General features: G+C 34.0%; 1 protein-coding gene across 3 annotated transcripts; it reads left to right on the forward strand.

Moving 5' to 3' along the window:
- The first annotated feature begins 950 nt into the window (after positions 1-950).
- LOC123890051 (nucleoside-triphosphatase) lies at positions 951-10,782 on the forward strand. 3 transcript variants are annotated; one of them, XM_045939588.1, is made up of 10 exons: positions 972-1,359; positions 1,578-1,706; positions 1,995-2,051; positions 2,305-2,397; positions 8,921-9,126; positions 9,238-9,329; positions 9,580-9,794; positions 9,909-10,101; positions 10,255-10,442; positions 10,654-10,782. In XM_045939588.1, exons 1-9 carry the CDS (start codon positions 1,120-1,122, stop codon positions 10,395-10,397), a joined length of 1,368 nt encoding a protein of 455 aa, XP_045795544.1. In that variant the 5' UTR covers positions 972-1,119; the 3' UTR covers positions 10,398-10,442; positions 10,654-10,782. The 3 variants fall into 3 exon arrangements, with proteins under 3 accessions (XP_045795543.1, XP_045795544.1, XP_045795545.1); XM_045939587.1 differs by having other exon boundaries at positions 951-1,359; positions 10,255-10,782; XM_045939589.1 differs by lacking the exon at positions 2,305-2,397 and having other exon boundaries at positions 10,255-10,782.
- Positions 10,783-13,570: the final 2,788 nt, after the last annotated feature.

The raw sequence follows: 13,570 nt of genomic DNA on the forward strand, positions 1-13,570 counted from the left end.
GAAGTTGATATTTCAATATGAACTAAATGAACACCGCAACAAGAGGGCAAACCAAATGACGCCGCACCAAGACGACGACACAACACCACAAAAAATCAGCTAAAAAACTTGAATTATGTGAAAAATCAGACGAGGATAACACACAAAAAATCAGCTAAAAAACTTGAATTATGTGAAAATCAATTATTTAAATTAAAAAATAAGAAAAAAAAAAATGCACATGAATAATTTTAGGCAATAATTACCTAAAATCACTCCCTTACCGATGAATGAAGACAAAGAACATCAAGAGAAGGTGGAGCTTCTCACTCTAAAAAGAAAGCTAGGGCCGGCTAGTTATTTAATGAGATTAGTGTTTTTTTTTTATTTTTTTATTTTTATAATCAATGAGATTAGTGTAAATGAAGCATACTTAAACAATAATATAATTATATACGGCACCTATACCAGAGTTTTATTTGATTAGTCTACTATACACATTACACAGCGATGTAATATATATATATATAGGGGAGGGATCAAATTACACAGGTGTAACATTTGAGTAATGTTACATCGCTCAATAACGCTTTAACGAATACAAATTTTACAAAATCCACCGTTGGATTGAAAGCTTATATCGTATAGATCATCCATATTAATTTTTACAAAAATCTAAATTCGTTTGGTATGTTATTGAGACCAATCAAGATTAATGGTTTATGCGTTTTTATTGAATGCCGTTCATCTTGATCGATCTTAATAACATATCAAACGATTTTAGATTTTTATAAATTCTAACATAGATGATCTATATGATATAAACTTTCAATCCAACGGTGAATTTTGTAAAATTTGTATTCGTTAAAGCGTTATTGAGCGGTGTAACATTACTTAAATGTTACACCGGTGTAATTTGATCCCTCCCCTATTCCCCATATATATATATATATATATATATATATATATATATAACATAATTTAAGCAAGAAAACACGAGTTAAACCTGACTCTTAATTAATTGTTTGATCTTCACTTTTTGTTGTTATACATAGTGGTGTGTGAATCATGAGAAACACATAGTGGAAGTACTAGCCTCAAAATTGTTTTGATCGATTTACACACAAAAGAAATAACAACATGGAGTTCCTAATTAAACTCATCACTTTTCTACTCTTCTTAATGCCTTCAATCACTTCCTCACAATATATAAGAAACAACATATTCAACAATCGAAAAATATTCGCCAAACAAGAAACAATTTCCTCTTACGCTGTCGTTTTTGACGCCGGTAGCACTGGTAGCCGTATCCATGTCTACCTTTTTGATCAGAACTTAGATCTTCTTCACATTGGCAAAGCTGTTGAGTTTTTTAATAAGGTTGGTTGCAATAACATGTTTTTTCATTATAATAAAGTTATATTTATATAACCAATTGTTAGTTGGTCCAGTGATGATTGACACTGAACTTAGTAGGAAGAATCACAATTCGATCCCCACAACTGTGATCGGGAGGGACTGAAACCTCTTGAGTCCAGAACTTATCCTATGTATATATGTATTCATATTCATGTGAATCAATCGTGTGTCTTTTGTAGACAACACCTGGTTTGAGTGCATACGAAAATAATCCAGAACAAGCTGCAAAATCATTGATTCCACTTTTGGAGCAAGCAGAAAGAGTGGTTCCTAAGGACCTTCATCGCAAGACACCAGTTAGACTTGGGGTACGTTGGTTTTATTGAACTGGTTCAGAAAAAAGAATAATAATAGAAGTTGTGACTCGTTTGAATTGACTTATTTTGAGCTTTAAGTGTTTATGTATTATTATATGTTTTTTAAGGTATTTGTGAGAAAACGACTTATAAAAATATAATTTTTTTCGGTGAAAATTTATGAATTAACATAAAATTCTATTCATTTGCATAAGCTATTTTTAAAAGCTAAAAAATAAGTCAAATCCAAAAGAGCTTTAGTAAATAATTTGTAATCAAATTTATATGATAATAATGCAGGCAACAGCAGGTTTAAGGCTTCTGAATGGGGATGCTTCCGAAAAGATACTGCAAGCGGTAACCGTTTAATAATTTTGTTATTTCATTTTTTAATGTTATAATTGGAATCTTTTATTTTTTAATTTCAAAAGAACAGCCACCACTAATTAGACTTTCTTAGGATTTATTTATTTTTTGATAATATTCTTAGGATCTATTTAGAAAGATCAATAAATAAATAAATTTATAACCTATAAATTCATATGACTAAAAATATATGTTTAGTAATAGTCATTTCTTTTAAAATTTATAACTTATTTAATTATCTTAGGTAAGGAATATGCTGAGCAACAGAAGTACCTTCAATGTCCAACCTGATGCAGTTTCTATTATTGATGGAACCCAAGAAGGTTCTTATTTATGGGTATGACTATTAAAAAACTAAGGGGCCTTTATTTCTTTCGATGTTTCCTAATTTAGTTTTTATTTCAACTAATAAATAAGCGATTATAAGTTTATTTAAATTTTTTGAAAACAAATCTAGCTTTCAAAAATTTTGAAAATGATTAAAACACTATTTTCATTATTCTGAGAATGTATTCATCCTAATTCCTAACTTGTATCTCATATTCTCACTATATAAAAAATGTTCACTACATAAGTCATTCATCTTTTTGTTAGCAATTTGAAATGCACACAATTTTTTGAAAGTAAACATGAACACCTTTCGGAAGATACAATCCGAATATAGGGTATGAGAGATCCTAATTTCCGAAAAGCACATTTTTTATCCCAATTCGGAATTTGCTGTCCGAAATGGTCACTTTATATGCAATTTTGCAGTTTTGATTACTTTATCTCTATGTTTCACCACCCGAGATTTAACTTAAGAGGAAATGAAAGATGAATAGTTCCCAAATTGAAAATCAACAAGAGGAGGAGAAGGAGCTAAATCTCTAGCATCCCTTCAATTCGTTCCCAAATTCATCACACAATTTTTCATCCAAGAAAATACATCTGTGTTTTGCCAATATGGTGGAGAATAGAAATTTTTATATGTAACAAATATGAGACATTTGAGATTGAGAATAAGCATTGAGATCGAAATTAGAGTTCCAAGTGTTAACATAGATGAACATATGCAAAATAGATGTGACCATGGAGAAGACTAAAGTAGAGAACACCCTTTCTCTTAGGGTTTCAATATGATAATAAGCAAAGCTGATGAAACAAGAGTTACAATATAGTATATAAACTAGAGATTAGAAAAGACTAAACTACCCTTACATAATAATATAATAACTACTATCTAACATCTCCCCTCAAACTCACGATGCATTAGCAGAGAGCATCGAGAGTTTGTCAATCAAGAAACGAAAACGTTTAATAGAATGTGTCTTTGTGAACAAATCAGCAATCTGCAAGGAGGATGAAATAAACGGCAAAGTAATGGTGCCATGCTGAAGATGATGACGTGTGAAATGACAATCAATTTCAATGTGCTTGGTACGTTCATGAAATACCGTGTTGTGAGCAATTTGAATGACACTCTTGTTATCACAATACATAGGAGTTGGTTCAGAAAGAGGAACACCCATATCAGAAAGTAACCAACGCAACCAAACTATTTCAGTAGTTGTCGATGCCATAACACGATATTCAGCTTCAGTAGAAGAGCGAGAAACAATGTCTTGTTTTTTACTCTTCCAAGAGATGAGAGAATCTCCAAGAAAGATACAAAACCCTGTGGTAGACTTACGATCAGTAGGGTCACCAGCCCAATCAGCATCAGAGTAAGCACGTAACTCTAAAGAAGAAGATGATGGAAACAAAAGACTTTGAAACTGAGTTTCCCGAAGATAACGAAGAATACGAAGCACAGCTGCCCAATGTACAGTAGTGGGAGAAACAACAAACTGACTAACAACATGCACTGCATAAGCAATATCAGGTCTAGTAATAGTGAGGTACACCAAGCTTCCAACCAAAGTACGATACAAAGTGGGATCTGGTAAAGGAACACCATCAGATGAAACATATTTGACATTCAGCTCTAGAGGACTATCTACTACTCGAGTATCAGAGAGACGAGCCTGCTCAAGAATGTTGGCAATGTATTTGGATTGGGATAAAAGATAACCCCTAGGAGAGTAGGCAACTTCAATTCCCAAGAAGTAGCGAAGAGGGCCCAAATCCTTCATCTCAAATCTTTTTGCTAACTGTAATTTCAACTCATCAAAGAGAGTATAATACGACCATGAGAAGTTGTCTTAACAAATAAAGCAGAGTCATGATCACTAGAGCAGAATCCAAGAGATATAATCACCGCAGAGAATTTCTCGAACCAAGCTCGTGGAGCTTGTTTCAGACCATATAACGCTTTCTTCAACTTACACACTTCCCCTGGATTATGAGAAACACCCGATGGAGGTACCATATAGACTTCCTCCAGAAGATCACCATTTAAAAAAGCATTTTTAACATCCATCTGAGAAATAGGCCACTGACGAACAGATGCAACAGCAATAAGAGTACGAATTGTAGTCATCTTGGCCACAGGAGCAAATGTTTCTTCATAATCCATACCATATTGTTGAGAGAATCCCTTAGCCACAAGACGAGCTTTGTAGCGCTCAACTGACCCATCAGACTTGGTTTTAATCTTGTATACCCAACGAGCCCCAATAGCACGTTTTCCTGGTGGAAGAGGTACTATGTCCCAAGTATTTGTCTTGTGCAAAGCAGCAAGTTCCTCTTCCATAGCCTTCTGCCAAAGAGGATCAAGAACAGCTTCTTTATAGGAAGATGGCTCAGACAAACTGTGAATAGAGGTTAGGAAAGAAGCAAAAGAAGTAGAATAAGTTGAATAAACAAAATCAGGCAATTGAGTAGACTTACGGTCACGGGAAGGATAACGAGGAGGAGGAGGTGCAGTAGGAACCACAGTCACAGGAGGTTGTTGAGTAGTTATTGGGACAGGAGGGACATATGTATCTGGAGTAGCACTAGTATCATCCCTGCAGTTCTCAAAATTACAATCACTGGATATATCATTATCAATGCCAAAAGGATCAATATTAATTAGGTCAGACCTGCTAGGAGTATGTGAATCAGACGAAAGAGAGAAAAATGGTATGTGCTCAAGAAACACAACATGACGAGAAACATACAATTTTTTACTCGAAGGATCATAACAACGATAACCCTTTTGACCATCCCCATAACCAAGGAAAACACATATTGTAGATCGAGGAGACAATTTATTACGCTCTATTTGTGGACGAAGAACAAAACAAGTAGAACCAAAGACTTTCAAAGAAACATAATCAGGAGTAGAACCATACAATTTTTCAAAGGGAGACAAACCTGAGGTAACTGATGATGGAATTCTATTAATAACATGAACAGCAGTACGAATTGCTTCCCCCCAAAACTCACTTGGAACTGAAGCAGACAACAAAAGGGAACGGGCAGTTTCAACAATATGACGATGTTTTCTTTCAGCAACGCCATTTTGTTGAGGAGTATCGGTACAAGAAGTCTGGTGAATAGTACCGTCATAAGCAAGTAACTCAGAGAATTTATTAGAAGTATATTCACCACCTAAATCACAACGGAAACACTTTATAATAGCATTATGTTGGGTTTTAACCATAGCACGAAACATATGATAAATTTCAAAAAACTCGGAACGATTTTTCATAAGATAAACCCAACAATAGCGAGTATAATCATCAATAAAAGAAACATAATATTTTGACCCGCCTTTGGTAAGAATCGGTGATGGACCCCACACATCAGAATGAACTAAGTCAAAAGGTGCTTTAGACACAGAAACACTTTTGTTAAAAGGCAAGGCAGAAAATTTAGCAAGTTTACAGCCACAACAATCTGAAATATCATTAACTTGCAATTTACCTAAGGCTCCAGTAGATACCAAATATTTTAATCTAGATGCTGAAACATGACCAAGACGAGAATGCCACAAATAAAAGTTAGAAGATGATAAATTCAAACGAAAAGATGATAAATCAATAGTTGATGTAGAAGTTGAGGCTGCTGTGTCTGGTACTTTCAGCTCGTCCAGAACATAAAGTCCCCCCTGTCTACGGCCTGTCCCAATCAACCTCCCAGATTGTGGATCCTGCACATGACAATGAGTGGAAGAAAACATAACCGAATAACCAGAATCACATAATTGACTAACAGAAGCAAGACTCAAAGTGAGATTAGGAATATAATAAACATTTGAGAGAAATAAATTAGGCGTGGACACTGACCCAATTCCTGCTACTGGCATAGGAGAGCCATCAGCAGTCATTACTGACATGGATGATGAAGAATTTAAAGACAAAAAAGATTTGCGATCATATGACATGTGATGCGATGCTCCAGAATCAAGGATCCATACGGAAGAAGACAAGTTAGAGGGGGTCAAACCTTCAATAGAGGAGACAGACGTAGCATGAGGCTGAGTGGCAAGAAACTTTTGGAACTGCTCAGCAAGGTCAAACACTCGTGAAGTAGTCTCGTGTGGGTATACCTGACCAATACCAAAACCAACTGTAGAAGGAGCAGCATCAAAATTGGATGCTGAAGTCATACAATTCATTCTACTTGTTTTCAACAATTTTGAGCATTGTGCTTTCCAATGACCTTTCTTCTTACAAAATGCACATTCATCAATATCAACCCCAATTCTCCTTTGATGTTTACCTTTCTGAGAAGGAATAACAATCTCATATGGAGGATTCAAGAAAGTTTCGTTGTCCATTCAATTATAACCAATGCAAATGTTAAAAGAGTGGATATCAAACACCAAACACAAAACAAACCAAAACCAAAACCAAATTAATGTGATCCCAAACAATGCAATAAAGTGGCCCTCCTTTTGTTACGAAAAAAGAAAGAAGCAATTCCAAGCAATTTTTCAATGAAAGATACAAACGGTGGCCTACCCTGTTTTTGCCTCAAAAATTCAATTACAATCAAAATGAGATTGGAACCAATCAACAAGATACATGAGATAACTAGATAACCCCTGTCTAGATAATCCAATCAACAAAATTACCAAATTAATCCAACGAAACGAGAGAAAAAAAATAAACAGTACCCAATTGTTGTTTCCGTTCTTCAATTAGTTTCTTTCAATCAATAGGCGGAATGAACCAAGCTCTTTGATACCATGTTAACATAGATGAACATATGCAAAATAGATGTGACCATGGAGAAGACTAAAGTAGAGAACACCCTTTCTCTTAGGGTTTCAATATGATAATAAGCAAAGCTGATGAAACAAGAGTTACAATATAGTATATAAACTAGAGATTAGAAAAGACTAAACTACCCTTACATAATAATATAATAACTACTATCTAACACCAAGAAAATCTAATTTGGATGATACAATCCCAAGTGTGTCAATGGGAAATTGGATTCGCACCGTAAGACAAATTAATTTGCATAAAACATAAAAAACAAAAACAAATTAATCAAGGATTAAATTTGCTATAAAATTGAATTTAACTGTTTAATTTAATTTGAAATGATTAGAACTAAAATTATGCAATTTTTTTTGCAATTTTGGGATTTGAACAGACGATCTTGCTCACACAAACATAATAGTCTACCACTAATTTATTGATGCACATGACATTTAATGAAGATTGACAATATATAACTACTAATATAGGAGGACCTCAAAATTTAGAGGCCTTAAAATTCTCCCAAAATTTGGAGGCTCAATGTCGTCGCACATGCTACAGGGTCGCCCCTAAGTTGATATGCTGTCCGGAAGACCTATCTCAACTGACAATGCCGATATTGTTAAATTGGGGTGTGGTTATGGTGCATAAGCCAAAACTTATGCACCATGCATAAACTTGCTTCCTACACCCAGCATATTTGCTTCCTACACCAAAAGCCAGCCCAAGCCCAAAATTAGGCAATTCATTACCGCGCGCCCCCATATACTACCACATTACTTGCGCGCCCCCCATTTGCTTAGCGCACCCCTCAGTTTTTTTTTCCTTTTTCTTCTAGATTTCTTGTGAGCCCCCCAATTATTTTTTCCTCCCCAAAATTTCTAGCGCGCCCCCAATTTTTTTCCCTCATCCAAACTTCTAGCGCACCCCCCAAATTTCTAGCGCGCCCCCCGTTTCCAATTAAATAATAACTTTTGTTCCTTTAAAGTATATATTATAAGAATCCATTTTTAATTAATTTTCGTCATCGTTTTATAATAATCTAACGGTCATGACTTAAAATTGGAGGGAGCCAATGACGCGTCGCCACGTCATCGTCTTCAACCTCCACCTTCTTCTTCCTCATGAAGAACATGAAGGGAAGTCATGAAAGCTTCAAAAAACCTTCACGACCACAACAACAACAACACTAAATCTCAACCGAAAATTACGGTGGGTATACCATTTTACTCGAAATTTAACGCTGATCATGAATCCATGCTTAGATTTCACAGTGGAGGTATAGATTTTAAAAAACAATTCAATCTTTAAAACCTAAAAAAATTGAAAACACTTATTTGAGCGAAATAAGCAAAATAAACGGTTGGAAAAGCTTGAGGACATGATTTGGAACATCAATCAATTCGAAACTTACTTAGTTTGACTTTTAATTCGAAACTTAGTTACTTAGTTTGGGATTTTGAGATTATAACATGTGTCATCAAAATGTCTATGATCGAATGGTTGTGATTAACTTATGCACCGTACATAAGATTGACCTTATGCATATTAACTTGTGCCGTTAAATTGTGCATCTTCACCTGGGTTTGAGCTCAAATTTCACTTGGTGTTTATCACTTCGTCTACGGATAAAAAAATAAAAGATATGTGGATATATATATATATATATATATATATATATATATATATATATATATATATATATATATATATATAGATTAATTTGTAACCTTGTCTTAATAGGTGACAGTTAACTATTTATTGGGGAATTTGGGAAAAAAGTACACAAAAACAGTGGGAGTAATGGATCTTGGAGGTGGATCAGTTCAAATGGCATATGCAGTCTCAAAGAAAACAGCAAAAAATGCTCCAAAAGTTGCAGATGGAGATGATCCATACATTAAGAAGATTGTACTCAAGGGAAAACCATATGATCTCTACGTTCACAGGTTTAATGCCATAGTAATTCAATTCTTAAATGTTAAATTTGTGATGGCATATATATATATATTCACAGGCTATAATTAGTATATATTGAGGTCTTAACTTCTTTTTCCCAGTTACTTACACTTTGGTAGAGAAGCATCTCGAGCAGAGATTTTGAAAGTCACTCATAATTCTCCTAACCCTTGCATTTTAGCTGGATTTGATGGTAAACACAAATTAGTTTCAGTATAATTTTATGTTTACTTTTTTTTTTGGTATGTATTAACTCGGGTTTCTGGAAAAGGAGTTCCGATAAAATCTGGTAAAAAATGTTCCAATAATCAAACTTGGATTTTTTTCCGAATGATTTTTTCTAAGGGAAGCTATTAACCACCAAGTACAATTACTTATATTTTTATAGTAGCATAGATAATGTATTAATAACAGAGGAAATTCTATAATTTTTTTTTTCAAAGGGACCTACACATATTCAGGAGAAGAGTTTAAGGCCACTGCCCCTGCTTCAGGGGCCAATTTTAAAGAATGCAAAAAGATAATTCGTAAAGCTCTTAAATTGAATTATCCATGTCCCTATCAAAATTGCACTTTTGGTGGAATTTGGAATGGTGGAAGGGGAAGTGGACAGAAACATCTCTTTGCTTCTTCATCTTTCTATTACTTACCAGAAGATGTATGTATTATTAATTTTTCATTTTATATAAATCATGGATTGATTTTTCAATTATTTTGAATTGATGTTATTTTAATTAAGCTTTGCTAATTATTACAATGTTTATTATTTTAGGCTGGTTTGATTGATGCAAATATACCTAATTTCCAAATTCGTCCTGTGGATCTTGAGATTGAAGCTAAGAAAGCTTGTGCATTAAATTTTGAAGATGCTAAATCAACTTATCCACTTCTTGAGAAGAGAAATATAGTTTCATATGTATGCATGGATTTTATATATCAATATGTGCTGCTTGTTGATGGATTTGGTAAGTTTTTTGTTCCATGAAAGTCGATATCTTAACTAAGGCGGCCAATGAGCTGCATTTAACCGCGATTCTCAACAATATTTCAATGAAAACATTGTTCTAAACTAAAGTGATTAATGTCTTTATAAAATAATTGCTTCCATTTATTGACAGGTCTAGATCCATTGCAAGAGATTACATCAGGGAAGGAAATTGAATATGAAAATGCAGTTGTGGAAGCTGCATGGCCTCTAGGCAATGCTGTAGAAGCCATATCATCTTTACCTAAATTTGAAAGAATGATGTATTTTGTGTAAGCTTTTAGATATAGCTATAAGATATTGCTAAATGCAGGTGTGGAAGTGTGACGGATTAAGATTTGCTGCTGTAGAAAAATCACACAGTTTCACACTGTGTTTGATCTCAGCCGTCAATGTCAGATCGAACGGTTTATATTAAAACTGTGTCTTTTCAGTAATATTGATCATATCCGTTGATTTTTGATCGAACGGCAGAAATCAATTACTGCGTGTAACAGCGTGATAATCTGACAGCAGGGAATCTTTTTCCGAAGTGTGACATCTTTTTTCTATTGAGCTTGTCTATTTCTATTTAGTTTGTTTATTTGAAATAGAAGCCATATTATATTATATATACCTTTAATCATGGATCAATCATCACATTTCATTTTTTTTTTCCAAAGCCCCAAAATGAATAAATTTCAAAGAATGAATTTGTTTCCTAAATCCAAATCTAAATTGACTAACCACTAGTAATGTGTTGATGGTTTTCTTATTAGTTTCCCATCAATCTCTAATTTTTATTTCGTTCATATTCCTCTTATGAGCATTACGATATGATGTGATGTTGATCCATTTGTTTTCCTCTTGTTCTAATTCTTTTTTTAATGTAGTAGCTGTGTTGATTTTTTGTTTTAAGGCTAGGCGGCTGCGTTGTTTGTTGTCGTCTTATTTTAATGCTAAATTCTTGTGTTGATATTGTTTTGTGTTTTTTGATAATTGCCTAAAAAAAATGGTTTTTTGGAAATAATACAAGTTAATTTGAAAGAAAAAAAAAATGGACACGGACACTTTTGTCATTTAATCATAATATATATCTTATCACGTTATTACTAGAGAGCGCATCAAACACATGATATGATATCTGTCTATCCTATTTATATCTTATCCTATCTCTATCCAACTTTATATCCTATCATGTCTCTATCATATTCTGACCATCAAACGGGCCTTCAATGTGATTTTCATATTCCAATACAAATTCGTGGTATTAAAAAAATGATATATTTGAAAAATATAGTAGTAAGTGCATGTATAGAAATTTAAAGATTGTCTGGACATAATTTTTGTAAAGTGTTATAATTAGGGAGAGTCGGAGTAGTCGTCAGTTTCATCTCAATTTTTTTTTTTGTCAAATAGACCCAGTAATAAGTGCATGTATAGAAAAAATTAACCAAGGCCATGACACCTAACTCACAGTTAAAGCACCACCAACTAAACACTAAAAATCAAAACACCTAAAGCACATTACAATAATGCAAGGACACAAGCAAATAGAAGCCTCATAGTAAAACACAAATAAAGCACACTCAAAACTCAAAACTATAAGAGCAACCATAAGAGCAACCACTCAAAACTATCAAGAGCAAAATTGAAGGTCATGTGACTAAACCAAACACTGTAGCTAAGAAGAGAAAGCTGGAAGTCACTCACCTCAATACAAACAACTGCCGCAGCTTGTGCACAAACAGACACAATACAATTAAGAAGGAAAAAAAAAAATAGCAGCTGCACACTAGGACTAAAATTTCATAAATTGAAGTAGTTCCATAATTTACAAATTCGTCCTGTGGATCTTGAGATTGAAGCTAAGAAAGCTTGTGCATTAAATGTTGAGGATGCCAAATCAACTTATCCACTTTTTGAGAAGATAAATGTAGTTCCATATGTATGCATGGATTTTATATATCAATATGTGTTGCTTGTTGATGGATTTGGTAAGTTTTTTTCGATGAAAGTTGATATCTTAACTCACTAAAAGAAAACATAGGATTATTGAGGGCCAAAAGCCTCCAAGAATGTCCAAAATTCGTCACAAATGCAAACATTATTGGCGGCCCTAGACACTTAAAAAAACGCTCGCCAGTAAGCGTTATTGGCGGCCCAAGACCCTCATAAACATTACTGACAGCCTGAAACCACCAAGAAACATGAGGACCTGCAACCATTACTGGCGGCCCGCAGCCTCCAAGAACAGAATTCGAGGACGAATTCCTGGCGGCCTGCAGCCGCCAATAAGCCATAAGGGATAAATTTCCTTTTTTTTTTGTTACAAATGAGAAAAAAAAACAAAACAAAAACAAAACAAGGGATTACTCCCTAATAAACTCTACGTCTCAAACGTCTTCGAGAAGAGGTCTGATCAGGTCCCTGGGGGAGTAAGCACCTTCACCAAATCTAAATTGGAGATAACATCCATTTTCGCTAAGACATCCGCACACACATTTCCCTCACGATTCGTATATAATTATAGTTTTTTAAATGAATGCCATTTTTATTTATAATTTAAACTACATAAGAAGAATTATTTCTAACATCATTTTTTAAGGATTTACTCATGCGCACAATGTATGTGTAAATAATAAACCAATATTTGAAAGATTAGTTCTAAATAATTTCCTTTACCAAAAGTGGCCTGGTAGCTGATATTTCTAAATCTCCTTGGAGCTTTTTTTTTTTATTTGACACAAAATCTCCTTGGACCTTTAGTAACATGTGTTTTGTGTAAATTAGAAAATGTGGCTCATAACAAAAAATATTATTTAATTCTTTTATATATAGCACGTGTCTAAGATCTTGGAAATTATCTCAAAATATTTATAACAACTATATAATTTTAGGCAAGTGCTAGCATGGACTACTTGATGATGGATCAGTGTAAGAAAATGATCAGAAATTTAACTGTCGCCAATACTTTTAAAAATTAAAACTCATGTCTCTCATATTTTTACGGCTTAAACAGTGACTTAGTTGATGACGGTTCAATATTTGATACATATTTGTTTCTCATTATTTTAATCAAATCTGTATTAATTAAACAGTGACCTATGCAGGGTGACTTTGTTCATCCGAAAGACAATCATGCAACTGAACATTTTGATGATGGCTAATATTATGAAGAGGCTCATATTTCTTAATATATACTTGAGTCAATTGTTGAGGCTGGTTGTAAGAATAAGCATAACAAGCATCGGCCTGAAAAACGAAGTTACGTGATACTAATGCTGCAACTCAAGCTGAGGATGAGACAAGGCTATACCTGAAACACATTGGAATCCGTTGAGGTTGATGCTGATTTAGATGAGGTAATGCAACCTTTTACACCATACAATATATTTCCAACGACCAAAAAAAGAAGATGACATCTAACAAGGAGTGTAGGACTACCTTACAACATCGTTCTAAGGGTG

Source organism: Trifolium pratense, linkage group LG6 (assembly GCF_020283565.1).
Source record: "Trifolium pratense cultivar HEN17-A07 linkage group LG6, ARS_RC_1.1, whole genome shotgun sequence".
NCBI classification, from domain to species: domain Eukaryota; kingdom Viridiplantae; phylum Streptophyta; class Magnoliopsida; order Fabales; family Fabaceae; genus Trifolium; species Trifolium pratense.

Bases quoted from the DNA above. Each gene is read 5' to 3' on its own strand.
- LOC123890051 (XM_045939587.1), top strand. From the start codon at position 1,120: ATGGAGTTCCTAATTAAACTCATCACTTTTCTACTCTTCTTAATGCCT. The intron at 9,330-9,579 runs GTAAACACAAAT...TTTTTTTCAAAG, and splicing joins CATTTTAGCTGGATTTGATG to GGACCTACACATATTCAGGA. The intron at 9,795-9,908 runs GTATGTATTATT...TTATTATTTTAG, and splicing joins TCTATTACTTACCAGAAGAT to GCTGGTTTGATTGATGCAAA.